Raw genomic sequence first — 25,617 nt, forward strand, 5'->3', positions numbered from 1 at the left:
TTTGAAATATAATACAACCTTGTTTATATTAAGCTCTAGGAGGAGCACGTGATTTCTTCACATTTATTATTGATCTTTTTTTTTTTTTAAATAGAGAACGAGGATCGAATTTAATTTTTGGTGTTAAGTTTCAAAGATTGCTATCGAGCTTTCAGAAACACTTCTTTCACACACACACAAATGTTTGATAAATATTGTAAAACAATCTTAACTTATATCTTCATATTATATCAGTGACGGATGAAACGATGAATGCTTTTATTAATTATGAATGTTTTACTTTCTTTCGTAATTTTTGTGTAAAAAACAAAGAAAACGCATTGACAAGAAAAAGAACTAAAGCAGATGTAATGTTAAGAAAATTTTACTATTGGCAACAACACCTGTTTCTTATACACATATATATATATTTATATTTTACAATGCTAACGTTTACAATGCTAAGTAACATCTGCTTCAAAATAAGATAAAAAGAAACATAACAAGTGTGGCTGTAAAGGGATATTCCTGATGAGAATCCCACTTGTAGAGGTTATCTTTAACTCTTACTTTCATTGTCTGCTTGGAAGAAAAATCGTTTTTCATCAAACATAATGAAATGTCAGAAAAATTGTGTTTAAGTTATGTTTAAAGTTATTATGTTACCAGAAGACATATTTGATACATAGGCCAACTAGACTAATGTGTAGTTTTGAATATACACTGTTGGCCAATGATTAAACTTTCATTAAAATTGTGTATGTCTTACTTTTACCAATATATACACTGCTGGCCAAAATCTTAAGGCTAATGAACATCAAGAAAAAACATGCATTTTGTGTTGTTAGACTTAACTACTTATTTGAGTAGAGCTTCCAAATATGAAAATAAGAAAAGGGAGAATAAAAGTAAAAATCTTTTTCAGCATTTAACAGGGAAGATGTGAACACTATGAAATTAGCCTAAATACTAGCTGGTCAAAAGTTTAAGACCATACCAAAAAGAAGTCCTAAACAGGGTAGGAAATGTCCAACACGAGGTCTTAGTAGTGAGTTGCACGGCCGTCATTGCGAATAACTGCAAACATTCGCTTTTGCATGGTTGATATAAGCGTTTGCAGAAGGCTGGCTGGAATGTTATTCCAAGTGGTGAAGATGGCTTCACGAAGATCATGCACTGTTTGGAATTGACGTCCATTTCTATAGACTTCCCTTGCCATCCACCCCCAAACTTTTTCAATGGGGTTCAGATCGGGCAAACACGTCCAAATGAATCACGTTATTCGCCATGAAAAAGTATTTTGTCATGCGGACATTGTGGATTGCAGCATTGTCCTGCTGAAAGATCCAGTCATTTCCACACAAGCGAGGGCCTTCAGTCAATAAGGATGCTCTTTCCAACATGCCAATGTAGCCAGCTGCTGTTTGACGCCCCTGTATAACCTGAAGCTCCGTTGTTCCATGGAAGGATAAAGCACCCCAGATCATGATGCGACCTCCTCCACTGTGTCGTGTAGAAAATGTCACCGGTGGGATATCCTTATCGTGCTAGTAACGTTGGAAGCCATCTGGACCATCCAGGTTAAATTTTTTCTCATCAGAGAATAAAACCTACTTCAATTTTTCTGTGTCCCATGTTTGGTGCTTCTAGGCAAAGTTTAACCGAGCTATTTCGTGGTGTAAATGGAGGCGTGGCCTTTGAAGACGTTTACGGTTTTAAAAGCCTTTCTCTCGTAGATGCCGTCTTATTGTTCTTGAGCTGCATTCTGCGTCCGTAAGGGCCTTAATCTGGTTCAACGATCGGCTGGTGTCTTGCCGGACAACCCGTCGAATCCTCCTGCTTAACGCCGGCGAAATATTCTTGGGCCAACCACTTAAAATTCTCGTTCCGTATCACTCAGGGTCTTTTAAGAAATTTGCAACAGCAGTTTTACTATGTCCAATCTCACCAGCGATGGCACGTTGAGAGAGACCTTGCTTTTGCAGCTCGACAGTTCTGCCACGTTTAAACTCTGTCAACTTTTCAGCCTTTGCCATGTTTTTACCCAATGTAACACAGGAGATGTTGACAACGCTAATGCTTGAACACAAATGACTAAATTTGTTACGTGTTTACCGATTAACACTTCGTTTCGGTATGGTCTTAAACTTTTCACCAGCTAGTATTTAGGCTAATTTTATAGTGTTCACATCTTCCCTATTAAATGATAAAAAAAATTCTAATTTTTTTTCCCTTTTCTTATTTTCATCTTTCGAAGCTCTACTCAAATAAGTGGTTGACCGGCAGTGTATGTCTTAGGCCCATTTCAGGCAAATTAATAAAAAATACTACTAATTATGTTCAAACCTCATCTGGTTCTTCACTATAATTACTTGTATTTTGTTCTTTACCTGATGTGAGCCTAAAGCTAAAACGTTGTAAAATAAATACATTTAGTAAGAGTGTATAAAACTTTTTTTTTTCTTTTTTGGTTCTTATTGTCTAAATTCATTTGAGTTATGTACATTAATAACTGTGCTCTTTGTAGGAGAACAATACATCACGTATATTGTAAAAATCTGGATCAAGCCAACCGTTTCTACAGCACATAATATGAGTGTAGAACCCGGGTGTCAGCCCATCACTCCTACAGCGCATGATATAAGGATATTTTATGTATTATAAAGCAATAAAAAAGAAGCAAAACTGACTTGAAAAGATACAAATTTTGATACTAGCATTGCTTTCAGCATTGAATGTTTTGTATACTTTGGAGCTGTGCTGAATCCATGGAAGTAAATCGTTATGTGAACAAACCTTGACCATAAGTGGATGAGTCATCTATGTGTATATGTGTGAATTGTTGGTTGGTAAAAAACTATTTTTACACAAGTTATACCACCCACGTTTTTTACGTTGCTAACTAAACCAATACTCTTTGCTACCAGTGTGCTTATTATGCAACTGGGAGTCAGCTACTTAAATTGTTGCATATGTGCACATACCCAAAATACAAAAACTTGTAGCGTGTTTTTCATTCACATATTTTTTACACTGTAATTTTTATAGTATGAGATGTAGTTATCCACGTATGAAAGTACTGCAGTAATATTAACAGTTTTTAACCCAGCAACAAAGTGAAAATTAAACTCTATCTACCTATTAGATCTAGTGCTTAGGGCACTAAACTCACAATCTACAGGTCGTAAGTTCGAATCCTGTCACTGAACATGCTCTCCCTTTCACTTTTGGGTGCATTATGATATGAAGTTCAACCCCAAGAATATTCCAAGAGTTGACGATGGGGGATTGACTAGCTGCCTTCTCTCTAGTCTAGCACTACTAATTTAGTAATGGCTAATGCAGATAGCCTTCGTCTTACCTCACGCAAAATCAAACAAACTCTGTCTATTCCCTTTCGGTATCTCAGTGGTATGTCTGAGAGCTTATAAAGCTACAAATTGGATCTCGATATCCGTGGTAGGTAAAGCATATGTAGTTCATCGCGAGTATGCTTAACAAAAATAAATAGAGACATTTTGTCCTATCTATGTATCTATCACACCTTCCTTTTGTACGTTCTGTTCCAGTTTACCAATACCGACTATTAATAAAGAAGTTGATGACGTGGTATTAGTATAAATAAGGTATTTGTAATGAAAGTTCCCCGGTGGCTCAGCGGTAGTTTGAGTGCGTATAATTCTAGAATTTGAGACTTGACCTCCAAGGTACAGATATCAAACAGGTAACTAATGTTTACTTTTGCGCATAGAAACAGACAGTTTATTGGGCTTAATTTAATTACGCTATCCACTTTTTCCTTACGCACATATACGTATAATGCACTATATGTGTAGTATGTGTTTACTGTATTACAAATCTCAGTTCTCAGTACTTCCGCAACATATTACTTCCTTTTCCTTGGAGCGGAAAGTTACGCAATTTTTTACTTTCACATTTAGCGATTGCTGCTAAAGATGTATGAGTAATAATAACGTTTAAGAAAACACGCAGTCTAACAAAGTTCACATTTTATTGAGATTCATAAAATCTAAAATATTTTTGGACCAGCAAACTGTAGGTGTTTATTAGCAAATTGATCCCTTCAAATATTCACTTGATGATCAACTTAGTAAATGATGGAGATGGAACAACTGTTTATTATTATTCAAGGAATATATCTGTAAATAAATGGATCTGAAGCCAGGGTTTGCTTTTAAGTTACTGACTAGTGATCATTCAGATACTCCGATGAAGATGTGATATCAACATTTACGAAAAACTAACTTCAGTCCCAATGAAGTACTAACATATATTTTATGTAAAAGAGTGAAGAATAACTTAAGAAGATGCGAGTAAATGATTCATAGTTATACTTTAACCAGTTAACAAAATATAACATAAGGTAGTGGGATAAAGATAACCTTTTAAAATTTTTAGACACTTGAAAGGGTTTTATTTCATGCGAAATATTTATATAGGAATTTAGCGTTACATAAAATATGTTTAAACATAAAATTCAGGATGAATACAAGATTTTTGTACAATGTCTTAGGATTGTTTGTTTTTGAATTTCGCCCAAAGCTCCACGGAGCTATCTGCACTAGTCATTGGTAATTAAGCAGTGTAAGACTAGAGGAAAGGCAGCTAGTCATCACCACCCACCTCCAACTCTTGGACTACTCTTTTACCAACGAATAGTGGGATTAATTGTAGCATTATAAAGCCCCCCACGGCTGAAAGGGCAAACATGTTTGGTGCGACGGGGATTCGAACCCGCGACCATCAAGTTTTGATTCGAGCACCTTAACCACCTTGTCATGCCGGGCCATGTCTCAGGATATCATCATGATTAACGCAGCTATGTAGACTGTTTTTTTAGGGAAGAGAAAGATACACTAGCGTTCTATATGGTTTAATGAAGGAAAAGTTGTATATGAGTACTCTAATTAATTTACAAATCATAACTAATAACTTATTGATCTTAACATTTGTTTAACATTATATGTATTTTGTTATTCCTGTTCAGGTGGTAAAATTTCCACTGGGTTCATGTTCGCTATATACCGACTGTGCAACCTGTCTTACAGTAGATGAACCCTTGCACTGTGGCTGGTGTGGATCGTACTGTGCTCATCAAGACGAATGTGACAACTTGTCAGTTTTATCCCACGTTAACTGTCCTCCAATAATTCAAGAGGCAAGTTCAGCATCCTAAACTCATTTTCATTTAACATATATTCATATTTACAGTGGTTAAATTTGTATGTTCAAACGCTTTTGGAGCCCACCATGTCGTTACAGTCCGTGTCACCACGTCTGTACATTCTTTATTTAACGACTGTGAATCTTGACAATAGTACTGAAGCGTAGTTTTTACTGTAAAAGTCTCCATCTTAAGACTATCATGAGTCAAAGCTCAACATTGCTTCGAGTATGCACCTAGTATACGAGTATAACGATTTTCTAGTGCCTGTTCAAATTGTTCAATCGCACATAAACCCATAGATGCTGTGTCCGTCGATTTGACCAATATGTTTATGTATGGCATGACTATCCGTTTTAGGCATTTGGAGCAACCTGTTTACAGGTTACTTTTCCGAACGAAAAACCTTCTTAATTGGTTGCCTGGTGCACTTGGACTGTTTTTGCTACTGACCTTTGTGTTCATTGATTCTTACCTGTTGCAAGACGCTGCACTTTGCTTACCATGCTTGGGATACAATTTGTTAGAGGTTTCTTTCTAGATGGTCTTGGTGTCTCAAGATGATACATATCCCTTTGTTTTCTAATAACACTAAGTACAAGGTGTATCTCCCTCTTTAAATAATAAAACTCTGATCTGAATGCATCTTAATGTGTGAATATTTTGTGTCGAAAAAGCTGTTATATGTTCTTCTGAAAAACAATCATATTTTAATGGCATCAAAACACCTACCACATTACAAAGCAATATGACAATGTAATTTAGTTGCGTATTATTATACCACGACTTATATCGGTTTTGGTTGTTACATGGCTGCTGATTTCCTTATTCCAAATTGTTTTAATATAATGTACTCGGCCCTCTGTATTTTAAAGATGCTGGGGTTAATTTACAACAGTCGGTAAATAATAGTTTTAACATAAATTAGATGCTCTGAGCCAATCTTTTGTGCCAAAGATTTATTCTAAAGCTTACAACATTAAATAAGGCTGTTTTCCAAATGTTTTGCTTCTGAAACTTATTCTTGTTACTTTTCTATGTTCAGTATCATAAACGAAATAAAATTTCTGTTTTTCTTTTCATTTCCGAAATTAATTTTAAATAATTTGTAAATAAACTCCTTTTTCACATATACTTTTTTATTATCAGTTTTCACCTACAACAGGACCGTTGGAAGGAGGTACTTTACTTACAATAAAAGGAGACAACTTTGGTTCAGCTCAGAGTGGAGGCAATGCGGATATTTCAGTCCTTGTGGGTGATATAAGCTGCTCTTTGGTTCACTGGAATAAAACCATGTATGTTGTTTTTGTTTAGATAACCATTGCTTTATGTTCTTGATAAAAATCAAAACACATTTAAAAAAAGAAATAAATCCGTAGAAGTTATGTTATAGGTTCTTTATCTCTTATTTTCTAGGGACGATGGTTGACTCTGTGATAGAACTCTAAGTTTTGAATTTGAGTTTAGAAGCTGTATTCAAATCTATACAATATCACAAAATATGCCCCCTTCATACACTTTAAACTATCAGTTCTTTAGCTTGAGTTCCACGGTGGATCAGCGAAACGTTTACAGACTTACAAGCAAAAATTTGGAACTCGATTCATTTTAGTGGACGTTGCAGATAGCCCGGGAACTACTGTTTAATTGATCATGCTTTATTTAGGTATATTACTGTTACGGTTTGATAAACGTAGGGCATGGCATGGCCAGGTGGTTAGGGCTTTCGACTCACAATCTGAGGATCGTGGGTTCGAATCTCCGTCCCATTAGACATGTTCGCTCTTTCAACGGTGGGGACATAATAAAGTGATGGTCAATCCCACTATTCGTTTGTAAAAGAATAGCCTAAGTGTTGGCGTTGGGTGGTGATGACTAGATTCCTACTCTCTAGTCTTACAATGCTAATGTTGGAACTGCTAGCGCAGATAGCCTTCATGTAGCTTTGCGCGAAATTAAAACAAAACAATTAATAAACTTAAGTTTATTACGTGTAAGCTGTTTTATATCTTACTTGAAAGAAATACTAATTATAGAAAAGCGGGATACTGAACTGGGTTTTATTCATCTTGTTTCACTTTTAAGTGCAAAGCTGCATGAGTTGCAGGAATTGAATTGCAAATATTAGTGTTAAAAGCTCTTAATCTTAATCCTAAGTATCCTAAGGATTGTTTTTGTTTGTAATTAAGCACAAAGCTGCACAAAGGACTATCCGTTATCTGTCCACCGCGGCATAAAATCTCGATTTTTAGCAGTATAAGTCCGCGGATATACTATTGTACCACTGGGAGCCGACACTGTGGAAAGGGAGGGGGGCCGAGGCTACTTTTACTAATAAAACAGAGAACAACGTTTTGACCTCCTTAGGTCATCTTCAAATTAACAAGTGGGTTTCTCGTCATCACTAAAAGGCTGCTTTGACAGATTATTTCGAAAGATTTACTATGGAGTGGAAATATGCTTGATACTGTAGGATCGATGTTCAATATTTTTTCTCATTTTTCAAAGTTTATATTCTTGCGTTTGTTTTCTTGTAAATATACACTTATAGAAGAAAATAATTTATTAATTATTATCATAAGTTCACTGATTAATAAAAAAGAGAGTGAGTACTGAAAACTGACTTGGTAGATATTCTAAGGTCCTCCTGCGATGTTTGTCTAGAAATAGAACCTTTTTGAACAGCGGCCGTATCAGTGCTATTCCACTCCTTTAGTACAACTTTCCATAAGCCGGCGAATGTTTAAGTTCTTCAAGTTATAAATGGTACTTAAGTAGAACAAAAGCACAAAAATGCCGTTTGGAACTTAACAGGTATAAAGTCGAATGGTACTGATATAATTAAATTTTCTTTGTATGTGTTTTTTATTAAATAAATTCCTGTTCATTTTGAAGTATACCGTCGTTATCTTGCTAACCGTACCAGGATATAAGTCTAGCAACATCAGAGTGACTATTTTAGGTCTGAAGATGAAAGAGGTTTTTAGTCTCGATTGTGTTTGGGTGTGATTTTAGAGTATGTTACCGTTTTAAACTTTCTGATATTTGAGTTTTACATTTTAGTAGAATACATTGAAAACTCTTACTTTTGAAACATTGTGTTCTTCAATTCTACAACATTTAATAGTTTTATTCTATTAAAGTTTCTCTTTGGAGTTCCATTTAGATTTGTAGCTACTGAGCAGAGTTTTTGAGCATCTTATAAGCCTGATGAGGACAGTTACTGTACATCGTTTGACCACTGTCCTCTATCAACCCCGACATTCACAGAGAAACGGTAGCTACCATGCGTGTATTTACATAATCTGGAAATGACAACTGAGTAAGATTAAAAATACACAAACATGTCTTTATAACCTAGGCCCGGCATCGCCAGGTGGGTTAAGGCGTTCGACTCGTAATCTGAGGGTCGCGGGTTCGAATCCCAGTCGCACCAAACATGCTCCCCCTTTCAGCCGTAAGGGCGTTATAATGTGACGGTCAATCCCACTATTCGTTGGTAAAAGAGTAGCCCAAGAGTTGGCGCTGGGTGGTAATAACTAGTTGCCTTCTCTAGTCTACTAAATTAGGGATGGCTAGCGCAGATAACCCTCGAGTAGCTTTGCGCGAAACTTAAAAAAAACACTTTATAACCTTGGACGCCACTAAGACAAATATAATAGCTATTTATTTGCTCAGAATTACTAATTCCATTTGAACCAGTCTCTGGGTTTGTTGACCTACTATCTCATCAACTGTTTTAAACTAAATGGTACAGCACTTTTCATATTAGTTTTGTTCTTCAAACATGATAAAAGTTATTTCAAATATGGACGCTATTGAAAGAGGATTTGACTGGTTTAAAATGTTCTTTCCATATATTACATATTACTTATTTAAATTCTGACGCACTGTAATACTGGATACATCGGTGTTAAAGTAAGGTGTATTTTGTTTTCTTTTTTAATCACCAGGGTACAGTGTAAAACTGGGGCTGTTCCTGACCCAATAGACAGTGAAATCAAAATGTATGTGAAAGATGCCACGTGGACACTCGTGCAATTTGACATGATCGGAAACATTACAAGTACGGAGAGCTTTAGCTACAGGGTAGGCCGTGGTTTAATCCTTTTTTATATCCAAGTACTTCTAAAAAAATAATACTGTTTAATTTCTCTGAAATATTAGTGTGTGTTTGTCTTACAAACTTAATAAAATGTTTTGAAACCTCAGTGATGCTAACATAGAAGACGTTATGTGTTTGTGAAGAGTTAAAGTAGTAATAAATGTTCTGTTGTTTTAAAAATCTTATTTCTTCCTAGATTCCGGAGCTGAGTGGAATTATTCCTTCTCACGGACCTTATTCAGGCGGAACGAATTTGACTGTTATTGGGAAAAATTTGAATATTGGATACAAACAAGAGATACTGATTGGCGACGTCCAATGTTTGGAAGTGTGGTAGGTTTCATACATACATTCAGATACTAGTATCCTTTATACTAGTTGTTGAAAAGATAAATGTATTGTGACGCTTTAAGAAATTACCTGGAAAAAGAGCGTGGTCGAAATGTTATGATAATTTTCCTATAGTTTGTAGTTCAAGACAATTTTTCAACATTACACCAACCTTTGAAGTTTCTTTTATAGAGCAGTAGCAGACATATGTTGTTGGTATTGTACATTTTGTCCACCCATGTAGACTCTCTAATACTGAAGTCTAACAAACAGAGCTTAAGAACCATTTACACCATGTTCAAGGTTTAGCAGAAGTAAAGTACACCTATCATACGATATTTTGATATTTATAGTTTTTTATCCCTAAAATGTGTTTGACACAAGTATTTTCCGATACTTAAGGTTTTGAGTTCCCATAATCTAACGTTTGTAATGTGTTAACAAATGCAAGAAGACAGGCCCAGAAATGAGGTTTCCTATTGGTGTATATTCTGTGTTTAATAAGCTCACAGTGAATATGTTCCTTTGTTGCTTTTCAGGAATGTGGGCAATAAAGCAAAGTGTACAACGGGCAAACTTAAAAACAGCCCTTACACCACGGAAGATGGAGCCTACCAAGAGCAGGTTGTAATGTTGAAGATAGATAATGCTATTGTTACCGTGAAGAATACGTCAGCTCTCCAGAGTAGATATCTCCATTCTCGGTTTAGGTACATAGAAGACCCGAAAATAACTAGCCTGCATCCACATGTAACAATTAAAAGGTACTTTGAGCTCTTGAACAATTTCAACGTTGAGACTAAGAATCAATAGCTGCTTACAGTGAATTGTCGTTAGGACTAGCATACAACTGGTACTTTAGCTTGTAAGAAACATACAGTTTATATTGAAGTTCTCTACTGGGACAGATGTGCAATTCTAAAACCTATGGTTCGACCCTCTGCAGTGCATACCGGTTAGAATTATAACTTTTGACAATAAGGTTAAAAAAAAAGGAAGAAAGACCCTTTACTTTTCAAGTAATTAAATGTAAATTTCTTGATTTCAACGTATGTTTCACCATTCGTAAACTAACCCTGAAAAGGTGAAGTGTAGATCGAAATATAACCTTGTTTTTAATTGTCTTGGAGAGTAAAAGTCGTTTTATTTTAAATCCTAAACTGGCTGATATCGACTGAATAAACCATACACCTGATGAAAAAGAGAAATTCCAAGTATGATCGCACTTCATATAATCTCTCAGTTTTGTTTTCCTTGAGTGAGTAAATGTTCTAGGTTAGTCAGTCTGGAAGAAACTGAAAAATAAGTGGTACTTGAAATGACAGTTGCAAAATAAAATAAAAAATTCTGGATTTTTATTTGTTTCTGTATCATGTATAGTTTTGTTGTTTAGCTCATACAAAGGTCTTTAGATTTAAAAAAAAATTATTTTCGAATGATTTTCACTGAGATTATATTATTTTTTGAAATATCGCATTGAGTTATGTATTATATAGGTTATTGCTAACTGGAAAAAGAACCATTAAAATATTTTTACAATAATTACACAGGATTTTTGAGGCCTTGAATACAATGATGAAAAAAAAACATTCTCTAGATTCGTTATCTGAATGAATTCGTTTTTATTTTTCTTGTGTTTAGAAATGAATGAATTTATTTTTTTAATGTTTTTGTTTCTTTGGAAGCGGCGGGACTAACGTGAGTATTGTCGGAACAAACTTACACAGTGTGGCGAAGCCGAAAATGACTGTTGTAGTGACATCATCAGTCAGCGGTGAGCAGATGAGGAAATCTGTGGTAAGTTTGTTTTGTTTGTTTTTGAATTTCGCGCATAGCTACGCGAGGGCTCTCTGCGCTAGCCGTCCCTAATTTAGCAGTGTAAGACTCGAAGGAAGGCAGCTAGTTATCACCACCCACCGCCAAATTTTGGGCTACTCTTTTACCAACGTATAGTGGGATTGACCATACATTATAACGCCCCCACGGCTGAAAGGGCGAGCATGTTTGGTGTGATGGGGATTCGAACCCATGACTCTTTTGTGGTAAATACAGTTATGTGTATCAGAAGGTGAGGTCATGTAAACTAATGAAACTTGAGCCATTTCAGATGTGTCCTCCAGCTGGAAAGTAGTAAGATTATCAAACTAAAATACAGGGTTTGATTTCCGTGGTGGACAAAGTGCAGGTACCTCATCGTGAAGCGCTAAAAGTCAACAGTATTTTCAATCATTGTGACTATATTACAATATACTTTTGTAGTTTATTTCAGCTTGGGTTGCAGATTCGCATCTCTATCTCACCAGACATAATCGCCTTTCCAGCCTTGGGAGCGTTATAATGTGGCAGTCAATCCCACTATTCGTTGGTAAAAGAGTAGCCCAAAAGCTGGCGGTGGGTGGTGATAATTAGTTGCCTTCTCTCTAGTCTTATACTGAGAAACTGAATTCATCCCACAGCTCTTTGAAAAAGTGACTTCAATTTTTGTAAGCTGCCTCTTTGTTTTTTTGTTGTTTTTTTTCAAAGAATGTAACCTCAGAAAATATTTTCGAAAAGAATAATGGGAAGACCTAAGAATGAGAGGTCAAGGGGTTCTGAGGTTTATAGGCTAGGTTGCACTGATTCACTTGAAAAATGATAGCTTCCCTATTCCACTTCCCGTGGCTTATGGACATTTGAGGATTTATAACACTAAAAATCGGGTTTCAGTATCCGTGGAGAGTACAGTACAGATAGACTTTTTTGTAACTTGTTTGTGAACAACAAACAAACAAATTGTGTAGTCATGATGGCATATATACGTAATAACCTTGATGGGTCATGATTCGTTAATAAATTATGACAAAAAATAATATTTTTATCATAACTCTATTGTCGTGATAGCACTATGTTAACATACGTGAAACAAATGACATAGTTTGGCATGTTGTTTAAAGAATGAAATATTGTCCAAATTCTATAGTCATGATGACGAAAACCTTATGATGGGACACTCCTCATAGTGGACAGTGGGATAAAGAAGGTCATAACCATATGATTTAGTCGTAACTATAAATTATTTTTCTTGTGGACGGTGAAAGTGGAGGTGTTGTTTGTTATAATAGTATGATTTGGTCCTTAACGAAACGCTATTCCCTCCAATTTGACAGCGATAAAAGCATCGTTAGTTATAATTTTAAGGTTTAGTCATAACAACGCATTTTTTGTCAAAGTAGATAGTGACAAAAGTTTTGGTGGTCATATGGTGTAGTCGTAAGGACACTCTTTTCGTTGGTTGTAATAATTTTTTTCGTAATAGACAGTGATTGTTGTTTTGAATTAAGCATGAAGCTACACAATGGGCTATCTGTGCTCTGCTCACCACGGGTATCGAAATCTGGTTTTTAGCGTTGTAATTCCGCAGACATACCGCTGAGCCACTGGGGGGCAATAGACAGTGATAAAGGAAAGGAGTTTTTGGCCGTAACCGAATGATCATTATTCGAAATTTTGTGGAGCCATATTAAGGACATATGAGGTAGCTTTCCTTATAACCCCTTAACTAATCAGGAAACCATGGTTGGTCAAGATCTATCAACAGTTCTATTAATTCGTTTTGATAATTTTATTGCAGGGCTTCGATACTCCTTGTAAGTAAATCTAATTAATTAACACTCTTCAGTAGCGACTACAGCGCCATCTTTGCAGGTTTTTTGTTATGAGTGTAGTTGCAAGTTCTGTGGACTGAGAGCAGTAGTCTCCTCACGTGTAAGATTGTGGCTGAGTTCATCTCTACAAATGAGAAGAAAGACAAAGGGGCTTTGTACACTGAGCATCTGAAAACGTTTTTAAATAAAAAATAAGCATGGTGTTTGTAAAAGTTGACGTAACTAAGTGGTGTACTATAGTATTTAAGCCAGACACCTGTGTATGTTTTGTATGTTACTTTCATGGCCTCTAATAAGCATAGATGGAATATTTTAGTTATTTTTGTATCCCGTTAATGCAGCAACCAGCACTTATATTTAATATTCGCCTTGTTGTTTATTCATCATTGCAACTGTGTGTCAGATTCTTTTCTAACATTCTCTTGCATGATCGCTAAGTATCAATTTCTTTTCACTTTATGGCAGAAAATTACGTTAGGGAAATGAGATGTCAAATGTAAATATATAATACTAGAAAGCACTGACGAAATCCTGATATGTATTTCAGATTTTACGTTTAATTCATTTCGCCATTCAACGAAGTCTTGTGATAAAAGACTGTGTTACATTTATATAGACATATTTCTTTTGTTGCCGTTTTAATTTAGTTGGTTCTTTTGTTTTCCTGAAATTATTGTTTCTTTATATATATGTATATATCTATTGTGTTGTAAAAATTTATTTTTACTTTTATTAGAACTGCACCCTGACAAAAGCAGATGGTTCAGAAATGGTTTGTCAAACACCACCATTATCGGATATTAATAGAACAGCTCCATCTGCCCATGCACCTATTCGAGCTCACGTGGCGTTTGAAATGGATGGTGTTGAATATTTGCGTCATCTTCCACACCATAATCTGCATCTGTCCGAACTCTTGTATTACCCTGACCCTGTGTACTATAAGTTGGAAGGTGCGAAACACGTGAAGCAGATCCCGATAGATAACACTCTATTGTTGCTTGAGGTAAGATATTAACTTATTTTATCAATTTTAATAAATACGGCAAATCGAAACTGTGGACCTTTTTGTGAACCTACATCTAAATCTTAGAACCTTTTTTTCGCTCAGCAATTAAAATCTTAGATTTTTCTTTTAAAAAAATTAGACAGCAAATTTAAATGGACTTACAAATGCATCAGAAACCGGAAATATAAAGATCAGGAAAATGTTAATTATAGAGGAGGCTGGTATGAGTAATAACATTTTTATTGACAAACAGAGAATAACGTTTCGACCTTCCTAGGTCATCTTCAGGTTGACAAAGGTTTGCTTTTTGTTATTCTCTCCTTATAAATAAAAGTGTTAATACCCATACCAGCCATTTTGAGATACATTTTTATTTTGTGCGGATTTCTCGTCATCAAGTATTGAGGAAGCAGTTTTGATATGCACAATAATTTTTCCGTCACCAGTTTTAACTTTGAAGAGTGTAGTTTGTAAAGCAGTTTTCAAAAGTCTCAACGTGTTAAAATCCTCAATAGACGATAAACATTTTTCTCTTAACTCAGCTTCTTATTTCATTCTAATTGAATATTGGACAAAAAAGTTCACTATATGCAAACCTTATAGATGTCAAAAAGATGAGCGACTATTTTCATAAAATCATTATAAAAATGAGCAACAAAACAATTTTTATAATGAACTAGATGTATATAATTATTTTTAGTTTCGAAAAATTCAGCACATGTATTTCTAAAATTCTACTTACAGTTTTACTGACTTAATATTGGTTTATGGCTTAGCTCATTTTTGTTGAAAACAGTCATATAAAAAGTGTTGAAACGAATTTTACATTATTTTTCCGCATATCTTGGATCAGAACGTTTGTTTATTTTGGAATTTCGCGCAAATACACGAGAGCTATCTGCGCTAGCCGTCCCTAATTGAGCAGTGTAAAACTAGAGGGAATGTATCACCACTCACCATCAACTCGTGGGCTACTCTTTTGCCAACGAATAGTGGGACTGACCGTAATATTATAATGCCTTACGGCTGAAAGGGCGAGCATACTTGATGTGACAGGGATTTGAACCTGCGATCCTCGGATTACGAGTCGAGTGCCTTAATCACCTGGACATGCCTGGCGCCTACCAGAGTGTCTTTTTTGTTGGTATTGCCTTTAGTCCAGCATTTTATTCAAATTCTAATCAAGCGTTATGTGTATAAATAGTACCCTTTTGGTTAGAAAGAAACGGTTTGGGATATACACAAGAAAATCTCCTAAAAGAAACTGACCGGAATATAAAGAGAAAAAATATTACTGAAACTTGTAATTCTAACGTTATTATTTATCTGTTTTACCTTTGAAGTTCACCACTTCTTGTGCCATGCTCGTATTTTACCAACTGATGTAAAAAAAGCATTTCATAATCTTTGTATTTCTCGTCTTTTTTACTGATTATTTTTACTGCACATGTAGCTTAAGCCAGTGCACTCAGGTCCGATAAAATGGTTTATTCTCGTTCAGCCAAGCTGGTGTCCCCATACTTTTTTTATGTGAGTTTGTTACATTTATGGTTCATTTGATTTTTGTAGTTTATATTTTGTTTATATATTAATTGTTTCAATTATTTATTATGAAATACGTTAACGTTTCACAGAGAAACATTAACACCAGGTAGTCGTATAAAAATGGTATAAATCATGAGCTATTGCTAAAACGATGATTGTTATAGAGAGCCAGTGTTGAACGTTTACAGTACACAAAAAGAATATTATGAGAGTTAGAATATGTTCACCTAATCACAGGTCTTTATTAAAATATTCAGTATTTACTATTTTATATATAAATGTGTATGTATAATTAATTTTTGCGTTACGGCCCAGCATGGCCAGGTGATTGAGGCGATCGACCCGCAGTCTGAGGGTTGCGGGTTCGAATCTCAGTCGGAGCAAATATGCTCGCCCTTTCAGCCGTGGAGGCGTTATAATGCGTCGGTCAATCCCACTATTCGTTGGTAAAAGAGTAGCCCAAGAGTTGGCGGTAGATGGTGATGACTAGCCGCCTTCCCTCTAGTCTTACACAACTAAGTTAGGGACGGCTAGCCAAGATAGCTTTGCGCGAAATTTAAAAACACAAACAATATTTTCGTTACTCCTGAATAGCAGTGAAAATAACTGATTGTGTGATTACTTTCAGGGTGAGAACCTGAACTTTGCTCACACCCCAAAAGATGTGACTGTAATAATTCAAGGCAGCAAGAGGTGTAACGTTACTGTGATAAGAAGAAATAGTTTACTGTGTCGACTGTCAACTCACAATATTTTACCGAATGAACCACTTAGAAAAGTTAAGGTTAGTCCAGCTGGTTCTAATGTCATTGTCTCGAAATACTTTTATGTCAGATTCGAATATAATTTAAAATGTGACAGTAGATGATAATTAGGTTAGTTCTTCTGTCATATCTTAAAATATATTTATTTCTGATTCCTATATTAATTAAATGTAAAAATTGAGGTTAATTAGGCTTGGCCTAGTGTCATATTCTCAAGAACGCATTTATGTCAGTTTCATATACTGTTTGAAATCTAAACAAAGCATTTGCAGTCTTAGAGCATTTCTAATTACACCCTGTAGAACTAGTAAACAATAAAATGTAACTTATTTTGACAGAAATAAATCTGGGTGTAAGAAGGAAGAATGAATATTTTTACTGAAATCGTTTGATTAAAATCTTGATTTTAACTATATTAGTTCATAGATTGGAAATAAATATTTGATTGTCATACCTATTCAAATACCCTTGGTTTTCCAAAACACATTTGATGGAGAACGAATAGAAAATTGTTACTATAACTGACAGATTAAAGTGCTTCACATATTTAATGTTTCTATATATTTTTTTAAATATATTATTGTGAGAATATTATTAAGAGAATAATAACATTGTTCTGTTAATATTTCATTACTTTCAAATAGTGTCATAATGTCAGAAAACAAAATCTATACGCACGACATAAGAATATTCGAATTATTTATAACATGTAATAAATTAAATAGAAATATTCTCTAGGAACATTTGTATGATACGAATATAATTTAAAAACACGTTTGTTTATTTTTTAAGGTACGAACAGGCAGTTTGGAATTTGACTTGGGCTACATTAAGTTTGTAGAGAACGTGGAAAATAACCACACTGTAAAGATGATATCCATTATCGTTCCTATAGTTGTAGTTATTGTTCTGTTTATCGTCTGTTTGATCTTATTACAACGAAGAAACGCTAGGAAAACCCGCATACCGACCTATATGGTGTCCTACACTTCTGATACGCCATCTGATATGTGTAACGGAACAACGCGTCGAAGACACGAGGAAAATGGTGAGATTTGCGAAACTGTAAAATAAAACGTCGTTTAATTTAGAAGCAGTTGCGAAATATCAAATTTTTATATTCGCGTTTTTTTGTTTAGTTAATCCTAGATTTCAGCCCTGAAGGGTTACAACATAACATCCAAATGTTTGACATAAGGGTGTAACACTAACACTATAATTTCTGACAGAAGGGTGTAACACCAACACTATAATTTCTGAAAGAAGGGTGTAATACTAGCACCAGAACTTCTGACAGAAGGGTGTTACACTAACAATACAACTTGTGACAGAACGATGTAACACCAACAACATAACTTACGACAGAAGGGCGTTACACTAATACCATAACTTATGGTTCAACACTAAAACTAACACAATACAGTATTGTTATTTGCTATCATTTTTTTAAATACACGATATTTAGTTACTTGTTTGTAACGTTACATACTTTTAGATTGAACAACGTAGTAGACCTGATAATTCTATAACTAAAACATCAATGAATTCCTGTTAAATGTTTCTATGAACAATTATTACGACTTAGGCTAAACATTGAGAAAGATACCAGAATTACTTCGTGTTTAATATTACTCAAATTACTATAAATTAACTTAGGAAGTTGTGCTGTAACGCACGATTAATTATTTTTATCTTTATTTGTGACAGAATTTCTATTTGATTTTCTAGAGGTTTGTAACTTTTAAGCGTTAAGTTGCACAATGAGCTATCTGAACTGTAACCACTGCAGAGATCTAACTCCGATGTTTAGTGTTATAAGTTACTGACTGTTTTGCTGAGTCACCAGAAAGCTTTTGATTTGTTTGTACGTAGCTAGTTTATGCACAAAGCTATACAATGCTATCTGTGATGTGCTCACCACTGGTTGAAGTCCAGTTTTTAGCGTTAAAAGTATGTAAATTTGCCGCTGAGCTACTTGAAGGTTTTTGAAGGGAAAATAAAAGCACAGCTAGTAATAAACATAGATAAGGCGTGGTCCTATGGTTCAAATATCATTTCTGTAAAAATATGCTTCGCATTTAGAGTGCCACGAGTGAGATATAATAGAAATCTCTCCAGTTGATCAGAGTAGCACAAGAGTTGATGGCAGGTGTTGTATATTATCTTCCTTCGCCCTAGGCCTGGCATGGCCAGGTGGTTAAGGCACTCGACTCGTAATCTGAGGGTTACGGGTTCGAATCTCCATCACACCAAACATAATCGCCCTTTCAGCCGTGGGGGCGTTATAAAGTGACGGCCAATCCCACTATTCGTTGGCAAAAGAGTAGCCCAGGAGTTGGTAGTGGGTGGTGATTACAAGCTGCCTTCCCTCTAGTCTTACACTGCTAAATTAGGGACGGCTAGTGCAGATAGCCCTTGTGTAGCTTTGCGCGAAATTCAAACCAAAGCTACTCTTTACCCAGTTCTCTCAGTTCAGGTTTAAGGGTAGTTAATAATGAAGCTTTGCGGAATATCTGAAACTAACAAAGGAATATTGGCAAAAAAAAATCACAACCTAAATATTTAAAACTTCGATATTTTTTTGTAAAATTAACTCAAGTTTGAGAAAGCTATGGAAGTGTACGATATTTCAAATGTCATTTTTAATTTCTCACTGGTTGTTTGATATTTTAATTATAGTATGTGTTTTATTTCGACGTGCGAAGGTCACTGTTATTTCAAATTTCATGTTATGTCATTACATAATGCTTCAACAGACTACCTCGATGTTCGAAGACGTCAGACAGACAACCAGCCCTTGGTTGCTACTACTTGCGTCACGCCTGACACATATGAGATAGATGAGGAAACTTTACAACTTTTAAATGCAGAGAACATCTTAGTTGCCAGAGGTTATTTGACACTTGGTGAAGTCATTGGCCAGGGTAAGTTCAATCGCACAAGAGTATTCAGTAAAAAATCTTTTATTGGGTTAAATAAGATAAATTTGAACTGTACGCGGATTTTTTCTTTCTAATTACTTAATTTCAAGTCTTAAAATTCGATTTTCATGGGTAAAATATTTCTGGATTCTTTTGTATTAAAATATATATTTTATTTGCATGCAACTTTAAAATAATCCAACATCAGGCTATGTGCTGAGCCCACCAAGGGGAATCGAACCCCTTATTTTAGCGGTGTAAATCCGTAGATATACCGCTGTATTAGCGGGGACTAAGATAATCCACCTTATTTAATATTTAATGGTGGGCACTACGTTTAATAAAACAGGCAATATAGAGATTAAGAATAAACAAAACTGGAAAGTCTTCGTGTTGATTCAATATCATTCGAGTATTTTTAAACTGCTGAATAATTCTCAAGAGAAACATTTGTTTATTTCTCTTATCAGTAGCAGTGTAGATGTAAAAAAAGCAATAGCACAAAACGTGTCTGAAGCAAACATATTACTATTATTTTGCTGCGCCATCTAGTTTAACTTATTTAAATGAATTGTGTATTTTCTACATTTTTCTCTTGAGTCTTGAATAAAGAGAAGGTTTTTAGGTTAGACAGACATTAATTTGTTTAATTTTAAAAAAAGCAAAAGTAATACTCTCATGAAGTGAAGTTTACATATAAAGTAATATTTATTGTATCTTTTTTTCCCTTGTAGTTTAATTTTTCTGGCATAGTAAAGTCGTCCGACTCACCTGGTATTAATAATGGTAACAACTTTTGAGAGGCGAATGCTAGATTTGTTCAATATATTCTCTTTAAAAAAATTATGAAACAATACTCGCTGAGATTCGTGATAATTATCTTAACCCAGCAAAAGTTATTTTCTTTCTTTCTTGTTTTTTAGTTTATCATAGACGCGTTTAACGATACAAATATATTTTATTTCATTTTTATTACAAAATCTTAACCAACGGTAGAAACAAAACACGATTCCTAATTTTCAGATATCTTAAATAAAAATATAATTTTATAGCTTTATATAAATCAAGCATCATGGTTAAAATGTTTCGTTCAGTACTTGATCATTTGGTTTTCTCCATATAGGTCATGCCCCTAAAATTGGAGGTTTGATTTTCCTCAGCGGGCACAGTAGATAACCCGATATGGTTTTGCTATAAGAAAACACTCACACAAGTTATTTCGTAACAAGGTCGAAATGTATTAACCTTTTCTCACTTGTCCCTATTTTTTCGACGCAGGTCATTTCGGACGAGTGTATAAGGGTGAGCTACAAATTCCGGGAAAGGAAGTTTCTGTTGAAGTAGCCGTTAAAACTCTACATAACAGTAAGTTTCTATATTTCTGTAAGCTGTACACATTATTGTCTATAAATAAACGTATCGAGCTATAGCTAAATATGAGTAAGAGTTTAAGTCAACAACATAATAAGCTTACCTTAAGCGTTACTAGAACTAATATCGTGGGCCCTGCATGGCCAAGTGTGTCAAGGCGTTCAACTCGTAATCCGAAAATGCTCGCCCTTTCAGCCGTGGAGACGTTATAATGAGACGGTTAATCCCACTATTCGTTGGTAATAGAGTAGCCCAAGAGTTGGCGGTGGGTGGTGATGACTAGCTGCCTTCCCTCTAGTCTTACACTGCTAAATTAGAGACGGCTAGCACAGATAGCTCTCGAGTAGCTGTGTGCGAAATTCCAAAACAAAACAAACAAAGATATTAGGGGCTACTCTTTTACCAACGAAAAGTGGGATTGACCGTCACATTATAACGCTCCCACGGCTGGGAGGACGAGCATGTTTTGGCGCGACTCGGGCGCGAATCCGCGACCCTCAGATTATGAAGCGCACGCCTTAACGCGCTAGGCCATGCCAGGCCAACTAATATCCTTCTTAACTGTTCAGATATTTTAATTTTCTAAATTTCGTTTTTGTTGTTATTGTTTTGTTTTTTTAACTTCCTTACAAAAACCGATAAAGTAAATAATGCAGTATTAGTGAAAGGCTACCTCAGATGTGAAATAATATATCAGATCTATTGTAAACTCGCTGGGTCTCAGTTTTGAATTATTAAATTTTTTTAAGATTGATTTTACTCACTTCTTTTGTTTGTGGATTTATAGAATTAAGTAAATTGTTTAATTGGTTTCTCTTGAACCTACGACGCAAACATATTTCTAACATACCAAAAACTTTTTAAAATTATTTGTATTTGACCAAGTAAAACTAAATCTATGTTAGTGACAGTAAACTGACATGAAGTCTGTTAAATAATGCTGGCAAGCACCGATGTTGGTTACTCACTAAATTAGTCCAAAGTATTCAGTAGTCCAAAAACTATTATATTATTAATCCTTTTATAAGTTTCCACGCCCGGCATGGCAAGGTGGTTAAGACATTCAACTCGTAATCTGCATGTCACAGGTTTTAATCCTCTCAGCCGTGGGGCGTTTTAATGTTACAGTCAATTCCATTATTCGTTGGTAAAAGAGTACCCCAAGAGTTGGCGGTGGGTGGTGATGACTAGCTGCCTTCCCTCTAGTCTTACACTGCTAAATAGCCTTCGAGTAGCTTTGCGCGAAATTCAAAACAAACCAAACCAAACCAATTTATAAGTTTCCCACCTCAACAAAAGTACAGAAGCAGTACTTAGTCCTGTACAGATTAAGATGCACACATTTCTATTATATATATATGTGCTTAATGTGATGCCCTTTACTGAATCATCTTTACGTCAGAGATCAAAACACATCCATGTATGTTAAACATGAGTTTAAAGTAATGTCCCTTTATCACCCATCTTTACGTCAAAATTCAATATACATACATTATATATATATATATCTAACGTAATGCCCTTTATTCGCTCATTTTACATCAGAGATAAAGACACGTATATGTATGTTATATATGTGCTTAAAGTAATGCCCTTTTTTGGCTCATCTTTATGTCAGATGTTCGAAGAATAGAGCAGGATGCTGAAGCTTTCTTGCAGGAAGGTTTAATGATGAAGGACTTTCATCACATGAACGTGCTTACCCTGATTGGTGTGTGTTTTGACTGCGATGGATCGCCAATGGTCATCATTCCATACATGAAGTTTGGAGACTTGTTGTCATACATAAGGAACGAAAACAACGTGAGCAGTTATAATGTTGTTATCTTTACGGTTTTATATTTGTTCTTAATCAAGGTGTTGCTATCTATTCAAACACTGTTTGGGGAACCGAGCTTGGCCTGCTGTAAATCTGCGAGTCCATGGATGTTTTATCCAGTTGCCGCAAATTCGAGTTTTGTAACTGAGGGCCAAAGGCGCCTTTTTATAAGAGTGATGATAAAATCCACATATTCAAATAAAGTATCTTAGGATTTGACTGTTGGTGCTGCAAACAAGCTGCCTCTCTTTTAATATCTCATTTCAGAATTAAGAACAGTCAGTACATGGTTCGTGTGTAACTTAGCGCGTACAACTGCAGCAGACAACCTGAAACACTGAGGGAAGGAGGCGTTTTCCTATCCAATCAGTCTCTTATTTCGTAACAATAAGATGTTAAGTCTTCATGTTTAGTTGGAAGTCACTGAATGAGTTAAATGCTGACTAGGGATTTTTAATTTCTGAAATTCGTTGAGTAAATTTCTTTTAATGTTGTCTTCAATGTGTCAGGTTATCAAATAAAAGACACTATTTCGATTTTTTCAATGGTCTGCTCGTGCCTGGACTGTGAATCCGAGGGGTCCATGGTTCTGGTTCCGTGGATGCTATTACAGAATCCCGAGAATTGGCGATAGATGCTGTTGACTAGTTGCTTTCGATCTAGCTTAAAAATTCAAAATTAGGGTTAGCGAAAGTAATCTGTCTGCAGCTTTGTTTTAACACAGTACAAAATAAACTACTACTAGATTTTGTTATGCATGAGAATTTCGAGAAGTTTACACATACACAGTATAGGCCACCTCGTGATAGATTTGTGGTTGTTTTTCCTAAGACAACATTAGTGAAAAAGATCCTATAATGGAACTTACGTTGACAAATGTTTGTCTTTGAATGGTATATTATTTTCCTGGTCACTATTAGTAAAGAGGTTGATAAGAAATAAGTAATTTATTGCATTCTTCCATTTACTGGTAATCATTCATTAGAATTAAAGAAAAATAAATATATCCTGAATGATAGAAGTCACCCATGATTTAACTTCAGAATTGTCTTTAAACCGATGTTTTATTTAAATTTTAAAGACAGGATTTCTAAAACACATCGCTTTTATGCCATATATAAATTTACACGTCCAAGGTGAAAACTTGGTTACGTGAGCTCTACAATATGTTGCCTGAGATCACGTATTAAAGAGCATGCGCAAAACACAACATATAGTAAATTGTCCATCTTTCTCCACTGTTTATAGAACTGTGATACAAATGTAACAACGAAACACTTTAGCATGTTGGGATGTGCGTGTAGCAAATTCATGCCACGAACTAAGGAAAGTTTGTAGATACATAAGATGTGTTCTGAATTAAATGTTAATCAAGCAAACGTCTCCTTTGTTTCTAAACTACTGCATTTTATAATATATTTATATTATAGAAGTGACGAATGTTACATAGGGTTTGGCGCTAAAGTAAAACCGTAATAGGAAGCTCGAAAGACAAGAAAAATGTGTGTGTTTGTGTGTGACGAGCAATCACACGTCGTAATTTGTGTCCGTATTTGTAGAAATATGTTTAAAAGGTGTAAAAACAGCCTGAATTACCAAAGTTCATGATTCCCAAATAAAGATTCCTCATTCATTTCCTTTTACTTCCAAGAGTGATATGCGCCTGCCCGTTTGAATATAGTATAAACTTCTCTTTTACTTTGTTTCGCCTGTTTGAACATGTAGGTAAACACGATAAGTACTTTGTTAAATCTGTATACAAACTAAATTGTTTTCTCTTAATAATTTGACAGAAAGTGGTTGCATGTTTTTATTGTTACAAAGGGGTGAAAATGAGATGCGGATTGTACCTGTTTATACACTCAGTGGCCACTTTGTTAGGTGCACCTGTTCTTTAACGCAAATAGCCAATAGGGAATCATGTAGCCGCAACTCGATATGTAAAGCATGTAGACATTGTTAGGAGGTTCAGTTGTTGTTGATCAAATATTAGAACGAGGAAGATACGTGACCTAAGCGACTTTGACCGTGGATTGATTGATGGTACCAGACGTGGTTGTCACAGCATCTAAGAAACTGCTGACCTTCTGAGATTTTCACGCACTGCAGTCTATAGAGTTTACAGAGAATGGTGCGAAAAACAAACAAACAAACATGTAATGAACGGCAGTTCTGTGGGTGAAAACACCTTTTTAATGAGAGAGGTCAGAGGAGAATGACCAGACTCGTTGAAGCTGACAGGAAGGCAAAAATACTCAAACAACCATTATTTACAACAGTGGTGTGCAGAAGGGCATCTCTGAACGCACAATACATTGAACCTCGAAGCGAATGGGCTAAAGCAGCAGAAGACCACTCCGGGTTTCACTCCTGTCAGCCAAGAACAGAAATATGAGGGTACAGTGGGCAGGGAATCACCAAAACTTGTCTGACGAATCTCGATTTCTACTGCAGTATGCAAATGGTAGGATCAGAAGTTGACGTAAATCCATGGCTTCATCCTGCCTGTCAACGGTACCTGGTGGTGGTATAATGGTGTGGGGAATATTTTCTTGGCACACATGTCCCTTAATGTGAAATGAGCGTTGTTACTGACCATGTGCATCTCTTTATGCTTACAGTGTACTTGTTTTCCAATGGCTACTTCCAGCAGGATAATAGAATAATGCATCATATCACAAAGCACGAAGCATGTCAAGCTGGTTTCACAAACATGACAATGATTTAGTGTACTCCAATGTCATGCACACTCCCAAGACTTAATCCAGTAAAGCACCTTTAGGATGAGGTGGAACAGGAGGTTTGCAGATTGAATGTGTCACAAACAAATCTGCAGGAACTGCATGGAGTAAGCAAGGACCAACTTCCCTAAGGAATGTTTCCAATACTACGTTTAATCCATGTCATGAAGAATTCAGGCTGTTCAGTAGGCAAAGTGGGTC

General features: G+C 35.5%; 1 protein-coding gene across 8 annotated transcripts in view; it reads left to right on the forward strand.

Moving 5' to 3' along the window:
• The window catches only part of LOC143232052 (hepatocyte growth factor receptor-like), a 125,886-nt gene that overhangs the window by 87,921 nt on the left and 12,348 nt on the right, over positions 1-25,617 (forward strand). For all 8 annotated transcript variants that reach the window (XM_076467072.1, XM_076467074.1, XM_076467067.1 and 5 more), the window contains 12 exons: positions 4,988-5,158; positions 6,314-6,462; positions 9,121-9,256; positions 9,469-9,605; positions 10,142-10,366; positions 11,288-11,399; positions 13,983-14,252; positions 16,429-16,584; positions 17,357-17,612; positions 19,321-19,488; positions 20,764-20,850; positions 22,475-22,659. In XM_076467072.1, coding sequence (XP_076323187.1) covers positions 4,988-5,158; positions 6,314-6,462; positions 9,121-9,256; positions 9,469-9,605; positions 10,142-10,366; positions 11,288-11,399; positions 13,983-14,252; positions 16,429-16,584; positions 17,357-17,612; positions 19,321-19,488; positions 20,764-20,850; positions 22,475-22,659 — 2,052 coding nt within the window. The remainder of the gene's footprint in view (positions 1-4,987; positions 5,159-6,313; positions 6,463-9,120; positions 9,257-9,468; positions 9,606-10,141; positions 10,367-11,287; positions 11,400-13,982; positions 14,253-16,428; positions 16,585-17,356; positions 17,613-19,320; positions 19,489-20,763; positions 20,851-22,474; positions 22,660-25,617) is intronic.

This window comes from Tachypleus tridentatus, chromosome 11, assembly GCF_004210375.1.
Source record: "Tachypleus tridentatus isolate NWPU-2018 chromosome 11, ASM421037v1, whole genome shotgun sequence".
In the NCBI taxonomy this organism is placed as follows: domain Eukaryota; kingdom Metazoa; phylum Arthropoda; class Merostomata; order Xiphosura; family Limulidae; genus Tachypleus; species Tachypleus tridentatus.